Here is a 20,671-nt window from a genome sequence, read left to right as displayed (position 1 = left end):
ATCCCCACATAATACCACGGGATAGGAAATATACCATGGTTTTTGTATTTATTTTTACACAAAAACATTGTGTAATCCTGACAGCTAAAAAAAACTTCAGCTACTTGATGAATATAAGTCTCTATATTGTGGATCCTGATGACTTAGTTCAACTGAAACTGTCACACTGAACTCAGAGAAAGAAGCCATTTCTCCAAAGCAGCAACATAAAAAAAAAAAATGTGTGAGCAAGTTGGCCTACAAACCTGACTCAGTTACACAAGTTCTGTCTGGAGGAATGAGACAAATTTCCAGCAAATTACTGTGAGAAGCATGAAGTACATCCAAAACATTTGACCCAATTTATCAATTTTTAGTCCCTTTATTTGAATATCAGAATAATAAACTTCCCTTATTCTCTGACTTAGTTTTCTGGTATTTAGCACAAAATAGAAAGGCCATAAGTCTTTTCATGCAATGTAAATACGTACATTTCGAAATGATTTATTTGAGTTTTTTGAGAAAGTAGAAAAAAAATTCTTTATCAGGATGGGAAGGTTTCTTTTTTTTAAATAAAGTTTAATCTACACCTTGTACCTAAAGTAAACAAACTGCTCATATATTTAACTTTAGCTTTGAAAATGGTCAAACCAAAAGAAGGCGAAAGAATGCAAAGCTATTCATTTGAGATTGATTGTAGTGGAAAAATGATGAAAACATGGTTTCTGTGATGGGAAAGAGGAGGAGGAAGAAAGTGAAGAGGAGGAGGGTACAGGGGATGGAAGGAGGGGAAAAAAGAGAAGACAAAAGATCCATAAAAACAGAAAGAAGTGGTGCAGGACAGCAAAAGTTGTGAGTATGAGTTCATTACTTTTTCAACCAAATTTTTACACATTATGTCGTAAGTACACATTCAGGAACATCAGCAGACTTCCAAAAACACTGACTGTAGGAATTATCCAACTGTTTAGGAGCTTGTCTTGTTACATTTGTTACAGACATGTAAGTTGTGCAATTTATGATTAATTGCAACGTTAATGTCAAGAGAAAACAAAAAACATTGGTCCTTAGCAACCAAACTTATGCAGAGAAACGAGTGTATAACAAACATTCGAGTTCAGATTGACCAGTAACGTTTGTAAGCAGTAACATGTTTTCTGAAAAGAAAGAAAGCTGGGAAAGAATGTGAGAGTGTAGGAGAGGAGGGGTTGAGGGGCGCTCAAACAGGGCACACAAAAGAATTAAAAAAAGATCACATTCTTTTGTGAGGACTCACATTTTGGACTCTAAAGTTGCTCTGACACATTGCACATGGAATGATGCTAGGCGGGAGAGAAGGAAGGGAGGAAAGGAGATCAAGGAGTCAGGCGGAGAAGGAAAAACACATTTACAGAGGTGAGGTGTTTTCCTTAGCTGCTCCACTGCTACTTTATCAAGCTGTTTACAAGCCTCCAATAAATACCAGATTAAATAAATGTTGGAAAATTACATCAGGCACTTTTACAGCTACGATAACTTCCCAAAACATGGCTCTCTGCAGCACATCTGTGTTTTTTTGCCAAAGGAAAACTTTCAAGGAAAACATTACTGTGGCTCAGAATGTGGGGAGCATTCACACAAGCCTGGGATTGGAGGAAACATAAACAGCATAGTGAGGATATTGAGTAGTTCCACCGTATGAAATCATCCTGACTCTTTTCCTCTTCCTCCAGCTTGTAAAGCTCACCTCTCACAAGTTGAAGGAATGGGCAGCTTCCCAGCGGTCCTGCTCCTCTGCGTTTTCCACGGTAATCGCTGCCAAAATGAACACACAAATCATCCCGTTTAATTACAACCGAGTTGATTTGTTTTTGCATCTTGCGAAACATTCCCCTCCTCTGGTTTCTGTTCCACAGCGCTCACAGCTGTAGTCCAAGCCCAGGAGACCGGTAACGACCTTTTCCTCCTAAGTCACACTCTTGATCGGGACAAGTGAAATCTCTCAGTAGAAGGATGTTGTCCCAGTCTAATCCTGTTTTCTTTTCTTATTTCCAGTGCCACCTGGAGATATCACATTACCATCTCGTAAGTGTCTCTCTTTTAGACAAGCCAAATCTGGATGCTTTAACTATGAGTCACTCTGAGCCCATAACAAACCTAGCATTTGTTGCAAAGATCGCTTAAATACCAGCAGAGATTGCAGTGGTAAAGGTTTTTAAAGATACATCCAAAAACTCTGTAGCTAACTGAGTTTGAGACATAAGAACATACTGATTGATAGACTTGACACCACGAAATGCTACTGTGGCATCTTCGGTCAGTCTTCTCTTGATGCTGGTGTGGGGATGTTGCAGGAAAAAGACTCTACAAGCTACAGATTTTGGTTGAACAGCAAAGTTTTATAACAATACTGCAGTTTAAGTCAGCACGACCGAATTGCGAGGAAATCCTGGCCCAATCAAAGTGAAATCCCGATGGTTGGACAGCATCCCGTTTACAGGGTTCTGGCCAACACTCTCCCTTCCCCAAAGCGTATATTATCAGATGCCTGTCTTCCTGATATAGGCATGTTCAGGTCACGGCGGTGGTATGTCTGCTAAGGCAACTGGAGTCCATATATGAAACTTGTTTTTTCAACTCTCCTCTTGCCCATTGCCAAGAAAGTCCTCATGTGTGATCAGACACTACACCACATTGGTTCAGATCTTCTACGGTTTGCTTGTTCTGAGTCTTATACCTCAAAATTTAAATCCCAGCAAACTAAAGTCTTCAGTCGCCTGTCTACAGGGATGAGAATGTTTCCGTTTCCTGTCACTCATAAATATACTCACTATGTCTACTATATAGAGAATTAACAGATTCTCTATAGAAGAGTGAGTTGCTGGGATTGCTTTGTACTGCTCTAATTGTCATTAGGAATGGGAAAAATATATAATGCAGAACACCTCAAGGCTTTATTCTTGGGACACTTTTATTAAATATTTATGGTCCCTTTCATTAGATGTATATTTTCATGCCAGTGCTTCAATCACTGCAATGAGTCTCTGTTTGTAAGAAGATCAATGTTCAGTATTCTTATTGGTCGTTAAAGCACTGAGTCTTATTGGACTCACATATAACTTAGAGCATGTGGTCAGGTATAAAATGATCCTCAGATATACAGATACCTTTTCACTCTTATTTCACAAGATCAGAAATAAACAAAGGGAGGCAACATTAATTTCTATGATCTTCAGACCAGAGATGTACTGGAAAATTATTCCTGCTTCTTTAAATCAAGACTAGAACATGATTGTTTGCAGCAGCTTCATGACGCCAAGATATTATTGCATCGTTTTACTGTTTGTTTTAAAGTTGCATTTACAACCTTTTTGCTTTTTATGTGATGCTGATATGGTTCTATTCTTTTCTAACTCACTTTCTTACTGTTGCATGCTCAGACTGCAGGGAGGAGATGTATCCTTGCACCAGGATGTACTCAGTTCACAGACCCATCAAGACGTGTCTCGGCAGACTTTGTCTCTACAGGTGACCTGAAACCTTCACGGAGGTTTAGTTTGGGCTCTTTGGTAGCAGCTTAATTTCAAGAAGTTCTTGATGTTGCTTTAGTCATCACAGATTTATTTTAAATGAGGTTTGGCTTCATATTTTCTGCCGTGTTAATATTTATTTCAAGTTTCAAGTGTTTCTTTCCTGTTCAGCATGGGACCATTCTCAAAGCTGTTTTTCTTTTCTTTTTTTTAAATTAATCTGAGACCTGTGACAGAGTGTCTTCAGCCAGAAATTTCTTCAGGATGGCTACAAGACAGGAGATTCTTCCTGCCCACAGCCATCAGTATCTACAACAACTCCTTGAAGAGAGTTGTATGAGTTAGAACAACAATTAAATTCCCTCTGAGATTACTAAAGTATTTTTTGGTATTCAACATTCACACAAAAAAGGTCCTAATCTCAAGAGATGGACCAGTGAAAAACAACTAGGAGTCTTTCATCAAGAGACTTTTCAGACAGATCTAAGAAAAACATTGAAAATAAAAGTTTGACACAAACTTTTATTTTATTTTTTGCACCAACAAACTTGCTTCCCTTTCAGGTTTTCTGTCAGATGTCTGGTTTTGTCTAATTTCTTCTTGGATGAAGTTGAAAGAAAAAATATTGAAAGCCCTTGTTTAAAGTGTAGAGACCTCTTTATTAAGGCAGAATTAAAAGATTACAAATCTGACAGTAAATGTAACAACATTTGTGGAGAACACGTTTTCCAAAGTAATAAATGTAAATCAGAATCTTGTTGTTTTATGCGGTTTAGAAGAAAACCTGTTTGACATTTTCAACTTAAGTCACCACTACACTGTATTTGAAAGGAAACTGAAAAATAAAATGTACCTTTGGTTCTGTCCCAGTCTGTGAGGTGACCCAGTTTGGTAGATATAACTTTCCTTTATTTAACTATTGCCTGTAAATGTGTGAAAATCCCAGCAAATCAACAGTTTCTGAAACAGAGTCTGGCACAACCAACCACATCCAAAGTAACTAAAATCGCTTTTTTCCTCATTCTGATAGTTAGCTTTCACTTCAGTCTTGTAGATTATAAGGTTCTAAATTTTTTCTAAAGGTTCCCCATTATACAACTAGCAATATTTTTTAATTAATTATGAAATGCCCAGATGCTTGCAACGCTTTATTAAACACTATTCTGACATAAAGCCGTGTGTTTATGTTTACTTCTGCTGCTGAAACAGCCTTCCACGCGTATATGTGATCAATAACGAGATCTGCGTGCGGACGGTGTGCCAGCAAGACGAATATCTGAAAGGTGAGAAAATCTTTGTTTAAAAACACTTCTTAAAAAAAATGTGTATAGTTATCCAGACTTCTGTCTTTTATATTTATTTGGCAAAGGAAGTAAGTCAGGAAAATAAGGATACATCAAAGAAGACAGGAAGAAATGAAAGAAGGAAGAAACTGGACAGAAAAGGACACAAAAAATGATGGAAGGAAGGATATTAGGAGTAATTAGGAAATACAAGAATGGAAAGGAGGGAATGAAGAAGAAAGGAAAGACATCACAAAGAAGAACAATAAATTAAATAAGGTCACAAAGAAGAAAAACAGAAAGGATATAAAAAAAAATGATGGGCAGAAGAAAGGAAAGGAGGGCCAAATGGAGGATACAAGAATGGAAGGAAAAAGGAGGGTAGGAAAGACAAAGAGGAAGAAAAGTCACAAAAAAGTAAATCAAAGATGAATGAAGATGAGGGAGGAAAGGACACAAGGAAAGAAAGGAAAGAAGAACATAATATAATTAAAAATAAAGACAGAAAGAAGGACATACGGAAGGACACGAAGCAAGAAAGAATTAGTACAGGAACAAAGAAGAAAAAGTGAGGGAGGGACACAAGTAGGTATACAAAAAAGGAAAGAAGGACGAACAGAAAAAGGGACAAAAATAACAACAATTGACAAAAGAGTAGAGAATTTCATACCAATCCAGACCTGCAAAACAAATTCCAACAAATCCAACTTCTCAAGACTGTGTAGGAACCCTGTCTAAGGCCAGAACATAAAAACATGTCTGTTTCCTTTCTGACAGCTGAACTGTGCAGGGAATTGTCTGGGTGGCCCAAACGTATTGCGAGGTCTTCTTCTGGGAAGCGCTGCCGCAGCCGTCGCAACAAGCCGAAGACCTGGGCAAACCAGGCCTGATGTGGCCCAGAGAGGAGATTTCATCCATCAGTGAGGATGGTGCATCAGGGGGGAATAGCAAAACCATAAAGACAGTACTCAGCAGAAGGAGTTTTTCACTTTTCAGTTATGTCTTTATTCATGTATCAACCTTTTTATTGTCTGTGAATACTGATGTCATGTTCCGCTCATGAGAGTTTTGGGACTTCCATGGTTTATGATCCATTTAAGGTACTGTAGTAATGAGTTATTTTATGTTAGATAGAAACAAAAAGTAAAGCTTCACTGCAAACTTACTGACATTCCAGTTTTGTGCACATCAGTTTAAGCAATAAAATACAACAAAACTTGATTCTGAGTATTTCATTTATAGGTTTATTTTGTTCATTTAAGAAAAGAATGGCATGGTTGCTTATATTTTATGTTTCCATTTTCATTATTCTCATTTGCATATTTTTATACACTTTACAGCTTAAACAACAGGTAACATTTAGGATAAATACATATAATTTAAGACAATAAACATTTATAGTGTGCTCCGGTCAACACCCATCACCACGCCACTTGTCAGTGCACATCAGACACAACACATGATATCGGTGACACATAGTCCAGCTCTTGATACATAATTTCACAACCAAACACACTAAAGGACACGTATTAGCTTGGTTCCTTGTTCTGTTTGTCTGCAGCATGCCAAAAGTACCTTCATATTTTCAAACAGAATTAACACATTGTAGATAAATCCTTCCTCTGACTGAATGAACAGAGCAGAATCAGACCTGTTCACTGAGCTTCAGAGAGGTCACGACCCAAACGACTCACAATTCACAGCTTAGACAGCTGTGCTGAGAGGAAATGACATAACATTAAAAAATAATCTCTCTTTCCCCTTGAGGCGAAGATAAAAGTATTTGCCTCTTTTCCTTCCCCTAACACCCTCTCCCATCCAGCACTTCCATGTGTCCTGATTTATAGTTAAAACAACACATCCCCACTGGAGTAAGTGCTAAACAGCTGCGCGGCCGCAAGAGCGGAACAGAAAGCGCCAAAGAGACCGACCACTTCGTAAATCAGCACCGGGCTGACAGAGTTCTCTCAAATGAACTCATTCTGCGGTCAACTTCACAATAATCTCAATCCGACATTAGAAGATCGCTGCGTCGGACGCACACTTCATGAATTAATACCTACACAGCGAGTCAGCTGTCTGTCAGTGCATATATTCAGTCTCACAGCAGGAGACCTGGAAAGAAAACACAGCTAGAGTACATTAAAGGCAAAACCACCAATAACTACTGACACTATAACATTTAAAGCAAAATGTCTCTGTACAGAAGGTTAATTCAGTTAATTAGTTGTTGATATGCCTATTATGTTTACTCTGTCAATATGTAAAGAAACTATTGGAAGTAAGAGGAGGAAAAGTGGGAATATATCGACACGGGAACAAGGAACCGCTAGAAACGACCCGGTTAAGACTGCAGCCAGAAATCCAGGACCAAAGCAAACAAGAGAGGGTTACCCTGCTCGGCAGGGAGAGATACGGGACCCCAGACTGGGGGAAATTAATTTGCAAAAACGCTGCATAATTGTATTGTAAAAAAAAAGAAAAAAAAAACAGATCACATATCTCCTCACTTTTGGGCCACAGAGTCAAAGTCTCCCCACAGGTCATTGTTGGCTGTGGATGTCGGGTTGGATGGAGCCACTGAGTTGGAATTGCTGGAGTCAAGATCTAGCAAGCAACCTGATGGTTTGAGAGAAAATGACAGATATTAGCTTCAGATACAAGATCATTTTCTGTCCTTACTAGTTTCAGAAAATGTCCAGGTGAAGGACTAGACAGCAAATGAGTAAAAGAGCAGCAAAAGTTACAGAAAACTTACATTCCTTAAGAAAGATCAGAGAAATATTCATCAAGACTTTTTAAAAAGACAACAGGAACATCTGGCTTCTTGGGACGAAAACATAAAAGACATTAAGGATGACTTATATTTAATCATGCTGTGTCAAAGTTATATCCGATAAAAACCTATTTGAGGCTGCAAAATACTTCAAAGTGGCCTGGAGGTTCTCCTTCAACTATCCCAAACAGACAGATCTACTAAAGAATAGTTTAGTTCAAAGCATGTTCACAAGTTTGAATGGCCCAGTCAAAGTCCTGACTTTCACAAAGAGGAAATGACAAAAAAAATCTATTCTTTACATGTCCAAAGCTGGCAGAGACAAGCCCGAAAACACTTTGCGGTGTACTACATTAAAGTGGTTTTAACAGGACAAAATGTGAAAAAGCTCAGTGTGTATGAATATTTTCTCTGCATTTAACCGCTTACCTCAGTGGTTTCTGCTCTGTAAATGGCCTCAGTTTAATGTGCTGAGCTTTTAAGATCCTGAAACATTTAGCCACCACCCAAACACAACAAAGATAAACCCAACTTTGAAACGCAGAAGCAATGACTCCCTGCACTTGCAAAGTTTTCCACTTTATTCTGGAAAAACCACACATGCCATATTATAAGCTGTTTTCTTGGGCACACAATCTTTGATAGGGAAAACGTTCCTCAGGGTTCTGTTGAATTTTTCAAATGTTTTAAGCACCAAAACCAAAATTCCATTCACTCTAATTATATTCAGATGGCTGCAGAAATCTCTAAGGAGATGCATCTTTAAATCTTGGCACATCAAACCAGAGAATAAAGCTTCGACTGGAAACTGTGGTTTTGGTACCGATGCAGCTGTGCTTCAAAAGCCCAGAACACATGCGACATCCAGCACTGCTTATTACATTCACATTCGAACATTTTACAGTCTATTTATTAGTCTTTTGGGTAGGTACTCCTGTGGGTCAGCACCTCAGCTAATCACTATGGTAACAGTAAAGGTGGTAGGTACAAGTGCTCCACTGGAAATGAGCCAAAGTAGTACACTGTTGTAATTTGAAGAGTTACACCCATTTATATAAACAATACCACACACCTCTGCTGCGAACTGTGGAAATGGAACAGCAAGCTGTAAATCACTGCAATAAAATTGGGTAATGTTTACTTTTTTTTTTTTTTTTTTTACCATTTGTGAGTTATATTTAATCACTTTTACAAGGGCTCAGCCAAACATGCAGTAAATGTGAAGACAGAAGACCTCAGATTAAAATCTGATTCTTTGCCTATATTGTTAGCTTCATACAACACACCCCACTCTTTTTGGCAACCTGAGTAAAATGTTTTTCTGACTGACCAGTAGTCATTATTTACTACATAATACACTGAATTTTGCATATAAGTAAAATAGATGTGATGGAATTAGAAAATAAAAATTTTAAAATGCTTAATTGATTTTGCAGTAGCTAATTGTTTGGTGTTGTACCTGACTTTGTTAAAAAATAAGATAAAAGACCAACACTGGATTTTTCCCCCAATGAATAATGTAATCAAGTAGATTAGTCCTCTTTTCATTGTAAGATTTTACAACTGGTATAAAAGATAAATTCATGCTAAGGATTTTGAGAAAGGCAAAGTGCAACAACTTATAAACATTAAATTTTTTCAACCGCTTAAATGTTTAGTTAACAAAATCACAAGAAAACACACTGAAATTGCTGTCAATTTAATTGTTGATGGCTAAAACAACCATTTAGGTGGACTACTTCTCCCAGTTGTCATGCTTTAGGAGCACTTACCGGTGTCAGCTCCCCCTGCTGTTGGCTGTGTGTTAAGATTGGTAGCTCTGGATGAAGGTGGAGGTGCAAGCTTGCCTCCAGGTGGAGGCGGAAGGAAACCGAGGCCTCCTGAACTCTGCGGACGAGACCTGTCCTTTTTCTTCGATTGCTAGATAACGACAGGATCCATGGATGGTGTTAGATTGAAAGCAGTGCAACTTTCAAAAGCCCCGACAGATAAACAAAATCCAGTGTTTATCTGTTTATCTGAAACCCATTTGAGTTTCAGAGGAAAACATTTCTAAAGCATGCCCCCTTTTATTTTTGAAGAAAACCAAAAACTAAATACCACCGTAAACACAGTTTTGACATTTCAAACGTAACTAGAAATCACAAAAAATAAAGGTACCCCAATGTTTAGAGTGATGGTTTGTCCCTCTTTGAAGCCCAGATCGAGTTTAGGAGTAGAGTCTGGAGCCTGAGCCTGTTTTTTAAACTCGTTCTCTTGTTTTACCCACCTAAGGGAGACCAGAAAAAGACAGAAAGATGAAAATGCAAAACATAAGTAAAACCATCAATAGCAACTCAAGTGGTGACAGTTCACATTGTTAAAGATGCTGCTTACTTGAAATGGTCCTGAAGAGCCACATTGAAATCGAATGCATCGCCTCGGTCTCCAAACCCGATGCCTATGAACGCGCTGCGGCCTTCCAGAAGAAAAATATGGATAAAAACATTCAGAAGAATATTTCAAGCAAAAAGATAAAGGGCAATAGGTTAGATTCATTGCTTACTAAAATGTGAACTCAGACAGAAACTGTTTAAACGACGCGCGTTTTTTAAGTTCAAGAGATTTTTGTTTTTAATCGGTATCTGATATTTGACCTAAAAGTTACTACAAACTTTTGAACTGGACTTTCAGTGTGTTTTTTGTAACTTCTGATTTGTAATGCATCATTTAGTTAAAAGAGATGGTAGTCATGGCAACTGTAACTCAAGTATATCATAAAACACAGACATGAGGAGTATGGAGGACTTTGTTTAAGTCACAACGCTTCAGCTAGCATGAAACAGGAAGTTATCTAGCAGATGCTACCTCTACTCAGATAACCCTTTATATTTTGTGCAAATTAAATCACTAAATTATTATTCTCACTTAGTTCATCAGTTTCTTGATAATATGAGACAAATACATTCCTGCAGCATCTTTCGATTCAGTCTTCTTGAGTTCAAACATGTAGTTAATTACAGAGAATATGACTACGTGAAGTAGAGTCCAGCTGCCCTTGCAGGTTTTTCAGCAACTTTGCTATGTTTGCATACTTTAAAGCTACAGATTGTGGTGATGCTTTAAAAGATCAAACAAATGTCAGTAAGAAAAGGTACCAGTTAGGAGAAGGGTCCGAAATACTTCTAGAGAACAACATAATACTTGTATGGTGCAGTAAAGAGTCATTAGTGATTAGAGTATATATGTGATAACAATGACTTTACAACAACTGGAAATTTTAGTAAAAGTAACAAACAGACAAGACTGCAAGTACTCAGAGAGGCTGCACACAAGACCGACAGTAACGCTGAAAGGAAATTGAGCAGCAGGAAGTACGTTCTGGTTGGGTTCTACATGTGACAACAATCTTTTGTGTTGTCCACATGTCAGGATGAAGGAGTACGGTTACAAAACACAATTGTTTTCTTCTGGTGAAAACATCCTGCACCAGCTGAAATCTGCCAAGAACATTTTGGAGAATGAGTTAAAAATTTTGGTCTTAAAAGTATCAAATTGTAACATTTGTGCCAAAAGTCTAAAAGGTATGTTTGCTACAACCCCCCCCCCAAAAAACCACACCAAACATCAGCAAAACCACACCATAATGACAGAGAAACAGTGGTGGCAGCATCATGTCATGGGGTTACTTTTCTATCAGTGCAGGCCTGAAACTTTTAGATACATACTAAGAAACTGAAGATGGAGAGGGGTTTTATTTTTCAGCATCATCCAGTCCAACCAGGCATCCAGATTGACCAAAAAATGACTTCAGCAGAAAAAATAAATAAATTCTGGAATAGCCTAGCAACTCCAGAACTAAATATGACCTAACAAAATCTTTGGGTAACCTGATGGGGGCTGTAGACACGAGACGCCTCCGGATCTGATACAGCTGGAGAATTCAGACATTGTAGAGTGGACAAATATTACCAAGGAAAGATGTGAAATACTAACGGACTCCTAAAAAAGGAGATTGAATGCGAAATATAAATCAAAAAGTCCTTAACAAAGAATTAGTTTGAAAAATGGTAGCCATGGCAACTGTAACTCAAGTACATCATAAAACACAGACATGATGACAGACATTTGAAAATGGGCACACTCTCTCTGCACCCTTTTTGTTTTTACATGTCCCCCCCAAACAGATCTGTTTGTATTTCTGTTTTTGAACAATTTGTCAGCATCGTTTCTTAAGTCACAAAAATCTTTACATGAATGCTTCACTTTAAAACGCACTTTGTGTATTTTACTGCTACTTGACCTATCGAGCTGTTAAGGTTCATGGTATCGGCGCAGTAAGTGTGCAAAAGGAAACGGGCGCTTTGCGAGTACTGGCAGCATTTTCACATACAAGTTCAGCGTTTTGCTGAGAAAGGTGGAACAGCTGTGTTAATGCCAGGATTTTTCCCTTGTTTTGCTGCACTTCTTGTTTGCAGAGAACTGCATCCAAACTCTGGAGAATCATATTATTATAAGACAGCTCAAATATTTATAGACTTGCAATAAACAGTTTACTCACCGTTGTCATCTTGGATCCGAAGCACAAAGTAACGGCTTGAGTCACTGACTGTTTCCACTGCAATGCCAGGGTATTCCTCCACTGGTGCTTGTGCAAACAGCTCCCCTGCAGGGTCAAAATGAAAACATGTGAAGCTCAGCTCAAAGACCTTCATGGGAAAATGAAATACAAACAAAAGGAGACAGATTTAGTGCCTTGGAAGAGTATTTAAACACCTTTGAACCGTTTCATATTGTATCCTATTAAAACCACAGCCTCGCAGTCTTTTATTGGGTTTTTATGTGACAGAACAAAGTAGTGCATGATTGTGAGGTAGAAGTGAAAGACCAAAAAAAAGCCTTTTTGAAGTCCCATTTCGGCTAAGTTTGACTCAGCTGTGTAGGAGAGAAAAATATGATCTGGTAAGAAAAGGCCAAAAATAAACTGTTTGGTCAACATGCAAACATTTCCCTGGAAACGTCATCCCCACGTTGAAATATGGTGACAATGTCACGCTGTGGGGATGCTTTTCTTCTGAGTGCACAAGGAAACAGGTCAAAGTTGATGGAAAACCGTCGATGGTGAAGAAGACGGATGGACAGGGCAATCCGGCGAGAAAACTCATTACAGGCTACAAATAAATCGAGCCTGAGAAGAGAACAACCCTAAACATTCAGCCAGTGCTACAATGGATTGGTTTAAATCAAAACAAATCATGTGATAGAATGGCCCAGTCAAAGGCCAGACTTTGCATTTTCTAATTAGACTTGAAAAATATTGTGAACAGAAGTTCTGCATGGAATCAGACGGAGCCTTGGCTATTTTCTAAAGAAAAATGACCAAAAATGATAGCCTATAGATAAACTTCAGAGACACATGGTATCAGACTGTTGTAGCTGATGCAAAAACTACAGATCTGGAAAAAATTAAGAGAGCACTGCACTGAACCCCAGTGAAACCTCCTGGTTATTCCACCAAATATTGATTTCTGAACTGTTCCTCTTGAAATGGAGCCAGTTAAAACATCAGTGTTGTTGTTTCTAAATGATTATGAACTTGTTTTCCTTGCATTATTTGAGGTCTGAAAGCACTGCATCTTTTTCCTTATTTTGACCATTCCTCATTTTCTGCAAATAAATACTAAATCCTTGCTTGGAATTTCAGAGACATGTTGTCAGTAGTTCATAGAACAAAAGAACAATGTTAATTTTACTCAAACATAAAAATATAGAAAGTAAATTCAGATAAACCAATCATTTTGCAGCGGTCTCTTAATTTTTTCCAAAGCTATATACACTGAAAAGGGTTGAAATGTAGCCAAATCCAGGCCAGTTTTGCAGAAAATAGGGGTGCACCAATAAATTAGTTAGCCAATAAAATTGATCCGATTTTCTTAATTTCGGGCATTCAGACGATACATATGATACCGATACATATGAGGCCGCAAAGGCCTGAAAATCGGCCACTGTCTCCTTAAGCTCTGCCGTGAGCGAAGGCTGACTGCCAGACCCGCCCGCCAGGTCACAACTGCACTTACGTGGTTAACAATAGTCACTGTTGCTAACTTAGCGACTGTGTCGCTATAATATTTAGCGACTTTCCAGACAAAACAAATAGGTATTGGCCAAAATCGAAATTGGCAGGTCAGGCGTTTTAAAGATCAATCATCGGCACGAAAACTGCAATCGATACTCAGAACGAGTTAAGGTTCGGCAACTCACTGATTATGTGTCGTTTTGGGGGGGAGGGAAGGGTGAGGATTAGATCCCACCTTCTGTGATTCTGTGGATGTTGTAAAAGCAGAGAAACTGAGAAAAACATGGATGGCGTTCACATTGCTGCCTACCACGCAGGCAATGAAGAAAACCATGTATCCTTTTCATTCTGCTTTACAATTACGCACTACTGAATGTTGAAGTATCACATGAAAGTCCAAGAAATTACACTGAAGGTTGTAGTTGTAACATTACAAAATGGAAAAGCTTCACAGTATATGAATACCTTTGCATAGCATTGTAAATATCAGATTTTTTTTTTATTTCAGCGTAAACAGCTCACTTGGGCACAAAGCCGGGTAACCTTGGATATGATGAGTAATCGACAGCAAGTGGTGGAGCAGAAGACTATACATAGTGAAGTGATTTACAGCTGTGGTAGTAAACCACAGCACTGTCCTGTCTGCTTTTCTTTTCTCACCGGACACTTTGTCCTCCAATTTCACATAGGCTACTTTGCCTCGAGCCGTCACACGCATGCGTCCCGTCCAGTCAGGAGCATCCAGCTTCCAATCAGCAGCCCTGACACACACACACACACACACACACAGAGGGAGTCAGTAAGATGCAGGTAGGCACAGATTATTATGATTCATCCCAGTTACAGCATCCACATATTTCCTGAGTAAGCCACACATCAGACAGACTTTTTTTTTTTTTTTTTGACACTGGCTAAAATATGACATACACAGGCTTAGTCACTGTGGTCACTCGTGAGTTTCTTATTGGACTCAGACGTATACTAATGTTTGCAAGGAGTGATGAGACTCTGAAGAAGCTGTTTGGGCTTACAGCCCAGTAAATTAAACGAGAGGTAAATAACTCTGTCAGACCTTTAGCCTAATACATTATGGCCACGTTGTTTCAGTTGCAGCATCCAAACTTGACACAACGGCATTAGGACGACCTGCTTGAGTGTCCTTGAGTCAGACTAGTCTCTAAAATGCTGTACTTAAAAAGGCCAGAAAGGCTCAATTGGAGCCCAATCACAAAATTAAATGTTAACATTTTTTTCACCAATGCTATCAGCTACCTTATTTGAATTAAAAACACAAACCAGCCACAGCTGATAAGATAAGACGCTTCCCATCTTCGGTTTTAATGGCTATGGTTCGGTTATGACCTTGTGAACATATAACAACAACAACAAAAAAAAAACAACCAGCACACCAACTATGACCTCCATAATAATCCCGTCAGGCTGTTGAAACTACGACAACACCTCCCGGAAACCGCTGACGGATGCTGGGTCTAAGGCTCTCCCCCACGGCCTCACCTGACAGCCCGGTTAGATGCTCTCGGAGGGATGCGGTAAACGTTCACTTCGGGTTTGACACACAGAATCGACTCATAGTCGAGCTGACCCTCGGACGCCATCTTGACTGCTAACACAGTTCGCCGGTGGTGGTTGTTGTTGTGGTGGTGACGGTGGATGTCCGTTCAGCGTTAACGGCGGCGTAACCGTAATTCAAGGTGTAGCTGCGCACAAGCCTTTGAAGAGACGCTGCGCGATTTCTACCGTAGTAGAGGCGAGGATGGCAAAAAAAAAAACAAAAAAAAACTTGATTTATAGGAACATAAGTAAAAATTTTAATAATCACATAAAAAGAAAGGAACGGGAAAAACTGTAAAGCAAATAGTTTTTTAAAACAATATTTGGTCTTTATTGGAAAGTTGCAGAAAACAATAATGTTGTCAGTCTTGATTTAAAGAAGCCAATCTGAGGTTGTCAGAAAACTTTCCTGTTGATTTCTTGTTTTTTGTCATTTAAGTTTATTTGAAACTTAAATATTTCAAATAACATTTATGTAAGCTATAACAAAGATAATCAGATTAGACACAACATGCTGTTTTAAATTTCTAATTTAATTTATTAAGAATAAAACAAAGCAAACATGACTTTTGCAAAAAAAAAAAAAAAAAGGGCACCTAAACCTCATAATTGGATGTACCACCCTTGGCAGCAACTGTCATCAGGTGTTTTTGACAGTGCCCATGTCCAGTCCTCAAGAGGTACTAAACACACCTGAATCAAATAAGTGATTCGTTACCAGTTATCTGTAGAGCTGAATGACTGAATGCTGATGAGATCGAATCAAACAAACTTCTTATTCTGGCTGGTGAAAACAATGTGAAGATTACAAAACGTTATGTGTTGGTATTTTAGCCTCTGTTTATATAAAATCTGCAAACCCATCTTTGAAACTTCATATAGAATATCTCAGCTTAATTTTGTTGTATCATAGTATCTTCAACATATCTTCATTGTAATTACTATTATCAGTTTGTTGAATTATCCTACACAGAATAGTGTGTAAAATATTAGCAGCAATTAACAAGAACAAACTATGATCAATATAAATGCACAGCAGTAACACAGAACTGTATGTTTTTGTCTATTTTATTTTCACATTTTCATTTTGCCACAGAAACAGCAAGCAGAAGCTCCCTAATATTGGCCTTGCTACAACTTTAAAGCATTTTTTTCTCAGGTTTTTTTTTTCATCATTTCTCAGTTTTGCAGTTTCCTGTAGTGATAGACAACATTTAATTCTCTCTTTTGTAATGGGATAATAATGCATAATGGGAGCACCAGAGGGAGTCAGGAAAATATTTCACAGTCCAAGAAGCCTGAAGGCATCTCTTAAATCTTCTGTCTCACATGGCTAAGAGAGAAGAAAAGAACATTTTGATTAGTTTAAAGTTTAATTTTGGATTTGTGAATCACAGACATTGTGTGTTAAAAATTGAACCTGAAGTATGCGGTTGAGTTTCCTTGTCAGCCGGATACAGTTTTGGTGCAGCCCATCCCACGGCTTGAACTTGCTTTGACTTTTTGCCACAAAGGTCTGCCAGCAGTAAAAGTAATCTAAGGGAGATTTACAACAAAAATAATCAATTTAATAAAAATAAAGGACATAAAATCTAGAGAAAAATCTTATTCCCAGTTTTGTTAAATCGGTCTCATACAAATGTAAACCCTGACCTTTGTAACTCATGACTGTGATGTGCACGCCAGCTTTTTTCAGCATTCTAAGTCCCTCTCTTTCACGGCTGTCCTCCAAGTCACAGAAATAAAGCCGGGATACAAAGATCCTGAGGCGGAGGTTGGGGGTCTGGTGGAGGAACTGAGCCAGTCGGATGGAGCAGTTTGCACAGGGAGACCAGGAGCAAAACCAGGTGATGGAGTAGCTGACTTTTCTCTCACCAGTGACTCCATAACCCCACAGGCCAGGGCACAAAGCTCCCAGGTGGCGCAGGAACAGCAGCTACAAACGTAAAGGAATAAGATAAAGATATGATAGGAGCAATAACAAACAAAATTCACAATTACTTTAACTCCGTCTTGGGCAGTGATCCACACAAGATATTTTCTGTTTTGTCATGTACATTTAATTTTATTATTCTGATGGAGATCCATTCCTACATTGGAACAATTATCATAAACGGCCCAGTCGCACAATAACCTCACACAATCTCTTCAAAAACAACACATACTTTAGTTCCATTAAGTTGATTATAGTTTCTAGGAACTTTTGTTATACTGGATCTTTTGTAGTCCTGGTGTATAAAAGTAAAGTGACACAGAGGCCCAATTCTCTTGGCCACTTGGTAAAATGGGAAAGACAAGAGAACATACCATTCAAATTAGGTAGATGTAAGTTGCAGTTCACACGTCAGGAGATGCTACAAGAAAATAGCTTCTTACCTAAAATTGCCCATAGTTACATTCAAGTCAAAAAATCTGTTCTGTCCTACCATTACAAACATGAACATATGGAGTTTTCTACACTCTACTGGAAGTTTTAATTGGAACCAATTAAAGGAGCTCAAAGCTTCTTTAATTGGACCTGATTTTAGTCTTATCAGGTAAGACTAAAATTATAAATGTAACGCAACGGCTATAAAACTCATGACCAGAGGAAGATGTGACGTCACACACAGCATGCGGTGAAGTAAATATGAGTGCAAACCTTTCTAGAGCAAGGCTACTTAAGCTCTTTTTAATACCAGGACATTTCAAATAAAAATCTGGACTCTGAAAACTAAAAATGGGTCATCATCAGGAAGGTCAGGATAACCATCCAAAATGTATGCCAAAAAAATAGGGTACAAATGAGGCCAGTTCAGCCACCAGAATTGAATCCTATGGATAATCTGAATTGTAAAGAAAAAAAGAGAGAATTTGAGAGAATTCAGGACTTGTTCTGCTCCAAACATATGAAATGTTACAGGAAAAGACTAAGCAATGTCCTGATGAAAATGTAATAACAGTAGAGCTGCTATTAGTTCTTTCTTTTGCAATTTTGTTAAAAATAATTTCTTAACATGCTGATAAATGTGTGCAACCACAAGTTAATAATTCGTCACTCTGTCTTGCACCTGAACAACATCATCTGATAACTTACCTCCACATGACAGTTGTTGCGGTTGCGGAGATGTCCAAAGTCAAAGGACAGGGAGTCTGGTCCCACTCGCTTCTTCACCACAAAGCAGAGGTATGTCTCACATCGACCTCTTGCCCAGCGCATGTTCTTGTAATGATAGATGAATTTTTTTTTGGGTAATAGTACCCTGTGAAAAATGGGGAAAGATTTAAGCTGAAGCGATGTGTGACAAGCTTAACACTAAACAGGCTATAGATACTTTTTCAAAGCATCAAATAAATGACTCATCGTGTTATGGTGTGCAGCTCATTAGTCATTTGCAGATATGCTATTACAGTAAAATCCACCGCCAAATCAGGTCTGGAGCTCAATGAATCATTGAGAGGAGCCGGTGGTTTAAATTTTAATCTGAGAAGTTAGAGTAAGAAAGTCATGTAAAATCTGTGGTTAACTAAATTAGGTGTTATGGGCAGTGGAACAACAGCTAACATTCACTACCAAAACTTTTTCTCTCTCTCAGTTTCACAACTTTTAGTGAAACCAAGACAGTTGTTCAGCAGTTATTAATACTGAAACCTTGATTTTGCTCTATTTAATAACCATAAATTAGCATCAAAGTGTGGTCGTGTAATAAATGTATTTTAAAAAAGAATTAAAACTTCCCGATTTATTTTTTCCCTTTAACTCTAACTTCTCAGTTAGAGTTTCCCTTTAACGGTTCGCGTACTCTAAATGACAAAACAGAGATGAAGATGTAAAGTATTAACAGAATTCATCCATTTTGCTCACCTGTCTAGCTTTGTAATCATTTCAAAAGCCGCGCTTCGCCTTGTCACTTGTCAGGCGTGGGTATTAAATGGAGGTAAATGAGAAAGAGTGAAAGTGTGTGTGTGTTTGTGTGTGCATTTGTGTGTGTGCGTGCGTGGGCGTGCATGTGTGCGTGCGTGTGTGTGTGTGTGTGTGTGTGCTGAGGGGGTTAAAAGGAGGGAACTGAGAACCTATACCTCCAAACATAAACATCCTGCATCAAGCAAAGGCAGCTGCTGGTTGGTCAAAGACATTTTTCAAAGTGAGTTTGGGGGGGCGTTATATAGAACAGATGGTTGGTTAACTGTTTTCTGTTGTAAAATATTGAAGCTTTAATTTATTTGTAATTGTAATTATCTTCTTTTAAAATTCCATTTTGGTTTAAGTGACATGAGTTCATCAAGCAATTTGAGAAACTTACTTTCGCAAATGCTTCTCAATAAAATGGAAAATCATTGAAAAGTTCATTTACTTAAAAAGACAATGTTGTACAGTGTGTTGTATTCATTATGTGGTGTTTTATGTTTTTGTTGATTTCAGAATTGTCTGTTTCTCAGAGAACAATTAAGACCAATTAAAAAATGTTTTTAGAGCAGAAATATTATCCAGCCTACGCAATCATGAAGTAGACAATTTGTCCAGCAGCAAGGCTCTGACACGTTCCGACACTCGGGAAAATCATAAAAGGTCACCGCTAAGGTTGTTCCATGTTTATTGAATGTTGATGGAAAATTTACAGGAAGGAAAAAGTTTAATTGAAAAAGCTGCACAAGAAAAGTGATACATACAGCTTTGAAGGAATTTTGAAGCAAAGCCCAGGATTTGTTGCCTGCTCATCCTGCCAAAGGTACCAGTATTTGTTTTAAACATCATGTCGTCTATGTTCTTCATAGAGAAACAAGGGGCATTGTTGTGATGACCAAGACGTTCACTAACACCAGAGCAGAGCCACAGGCTGATTTAGCCTCTGGCTCAACTTACCCAAAAGCTACCATTTCGAATTTATTTGTGCCCACAACTAAAATCTTTTATGATCTCATGATGTAGATGTAGCTCACACATTGCACAATTGATAAGTAAAACAAAATTAAAATGTCTATTATGGTAAACACAATTCTTTTGAAACTTATGATGGACTAAATTCACTTTCAAGGGTGAAAAACGGTCTTTAAGAAAGAAAAGTCTAACCACTTGACACATGAGGCTCTTACCTTCACAAACTTCATTAAATGATGCCTTACTACTAACTATTTAGTTACAAATAGTTAGTTACTGTTCACTAGCTATAATGGGTGGCTCAACTTACCCTTTGATTCAACTTACCCCAGTTACTCCTATGGTTTCATTTTTTTCACTGAGATAAATTAACTTTCCATGATGCACCTGCAGCTTAGACAGCAAAAATGTAATTTCATTTCGGCACTTTGCAGATTTTATTGAATAATCCCTAAGACCACACATGGGAGGAGTGTTTGACGTTTTTTGTAGACTCTGGTTTCTCACAAACGTCAGAAAATGAGCCAGCTCCCTGAAAACTTTCCAAGCCTTGACCACTGACTTCCACCCTAAGGTTTTCCCAGATCACATAAGGAATAAAAAAAACCTTCCTCACCTTGATCTGTAACTTAGCCCTCC

General features: G+C 38.3%; 3 protein-coding genes across 4 annotated transcripts; 1 reads left to right on the top strand and 2 right to left on the bottom strand.

Moving 5' to 3' along the window:
* The first annotated feature begins 742 nt into the window (after positions 1-742).
* mfap5 (microfibril associated protein 5) lies at positions 743-5,992 on the top strand. 2 transcript variants are annotated; one of them, XM_032558785.1, is made up of 7 exons: positions 743-831; positions 1,692-1,766; positions 1,875-1,907; positions 2,014-2,043; positions 3,399-3,486; positions 4,698-4,771; positions 5,549-5,992. In XM_032558785.1, the coding sequence occupies exons 2-7, from the start codon at positions 1,724-1,726 to the stop codon at positions 5,659-5,661; spliced, it is 381 nt and encodes a 126-aa protein (XP_032414676.1). In that variant the 5' UTR covers positions 743-831; positions 1,692-1,723; the 3' UTR covers positions 5,662-5,992. The 2 variants fall into 2 exon arrangements, with proteins under 2 accessions (XP_032414676.1, XP_032414675.1); XM_032558784.1 differs by lacking the exon at positions 743-831 and adding an exon at positions 1,270-1,374.
* On the bottom strand, positions 5,989-15,281 carry LOC116717414 (adaptin ear-binding coat-associated protein 1-like). Its single transcript, XM_032558782.1, has 7 exons — positions 15,118-15,281; positions 14,263-14,363; positions 12,088-12,192; positions 9,924-10,005; positions 9,708-9,816; positions 9,320-9,467; positions 5,989-7,390 (listed from the first exon to the last, which is right to left on the bottom strand). The coding sequence occupies exons 1-7, from the start codon at positions 15,216-15,218 to the stop codon at positions 7,278-7,280; spliced, it is 759 nt and encodes a 252-aa protein (XP_032414673.1). The 5' UTR covers positions 15,219-15,281; the 3' UTR covers positions 5,989-7,277.
* Positions 15,282-16,228: 947 nt separating this feature from the next.
* On the bottom strand, positions 16,229-20,031 carry aicda (activation-induced cytidine deaminase). Its single transcript, XM_032557458.1, has 5 exons — positions 20,018-20,031; positions 18,251-18,416; positions 16,828-17,110; positions 16,595-16,710; positions 16,229-16,507 (listed from the first exon to the last, which is right to left on the bottom strand). Exons 1-5 carry the CDS (start codon positions 20,029-20,031, stop codon positions 16,457-16,459), a joined length of 630 nt encoding a protein of 209 aa, XP_032413349.1. The 3' UTR covers positions 16,229-16,456.
* Positions 20,032-20,671: the final 640 nt, after the last annotated feature.

This window comes from Xiphophorus hellerii, chromosome 3 (assembly GCF_003331165.1).
Source record: "Xiphophorus hellerii strain 12219 chromosome 3, Xiphophorus_hellerii-4.1, whole genome shotgun sequence".
NCBI lineage: Eukaryota > Metazoa > Chordata > Actinopteri > Cyprinodontiformes > Poeciliidae > Xiphophorus > Xiphophorus hellerii.
The sequence above is the reverse complement of the archived record's forward strand: the minus strand, read 5'-3'. Positions and strand labels throughout refer to the sequence as shown.

Bases quoted from the DNA above. Each gene is read 5' to 3' on its own strand.
- mfap5 (XM_032558784.1), top strand. From the start codon at position 1,296: ATGATGCTAGGCGGGAGAGAAGGAAGGGAGGAAAGGAGATCAAGGAGT. The intron at 1,767-1,874 runs GTAATCGCTGCC...TCTGTTCCACAG, and splicing joins GCTCCTCTGCGTTTTCCACG to CGCTCACAGCTGTAGTCCAA. The intron at 1,908-2,013 runs GTAACGACCTTT...TCTTATTTCCAG, and splicing joins AGTCCAAGCCCAGGAGACCG to TGCCACCTGGAGATATCACA.
- LOC116717414 (XM_032558782.1), bottom strand. From the start codon at position 15,218: ATGGCGTCCGAGGGTCAGCTCGACTATGAGTCGATTCTGTGTGTCAAA. The intron at 12,193-14,262 runs GTGAGAAAAGAA...TTGACCCTGCAG, and splicing joins ATTGGAGGACAAAGTGTCCG to GGGAGCTGTTTGCACAAGCA. The intron at 10,006-12,087 runs GTGAGTAAACTG...TTCTTCTGGAAG, and splicing joins TCGGATCCAAGATGACAACG to GCCGCAGCGCGTTCATAGGC.
- aicda (XM_032557458.1), bottom strand. The intron at 17,111-18,250 runs GTAAGTTATCAG...TTACGTTTGTAG, and splicing joins GCAACAACTGTCATGTGGAG to CTGCTGTTCCTGCGCCACCT. The intron at 16,508-16,594 runs GTTCAATTTTTA...CTTCTCTCTTAG, and splicing joins AACTCAACCGCATACTTCAG to CCATGTGAGACAGAAGATTT.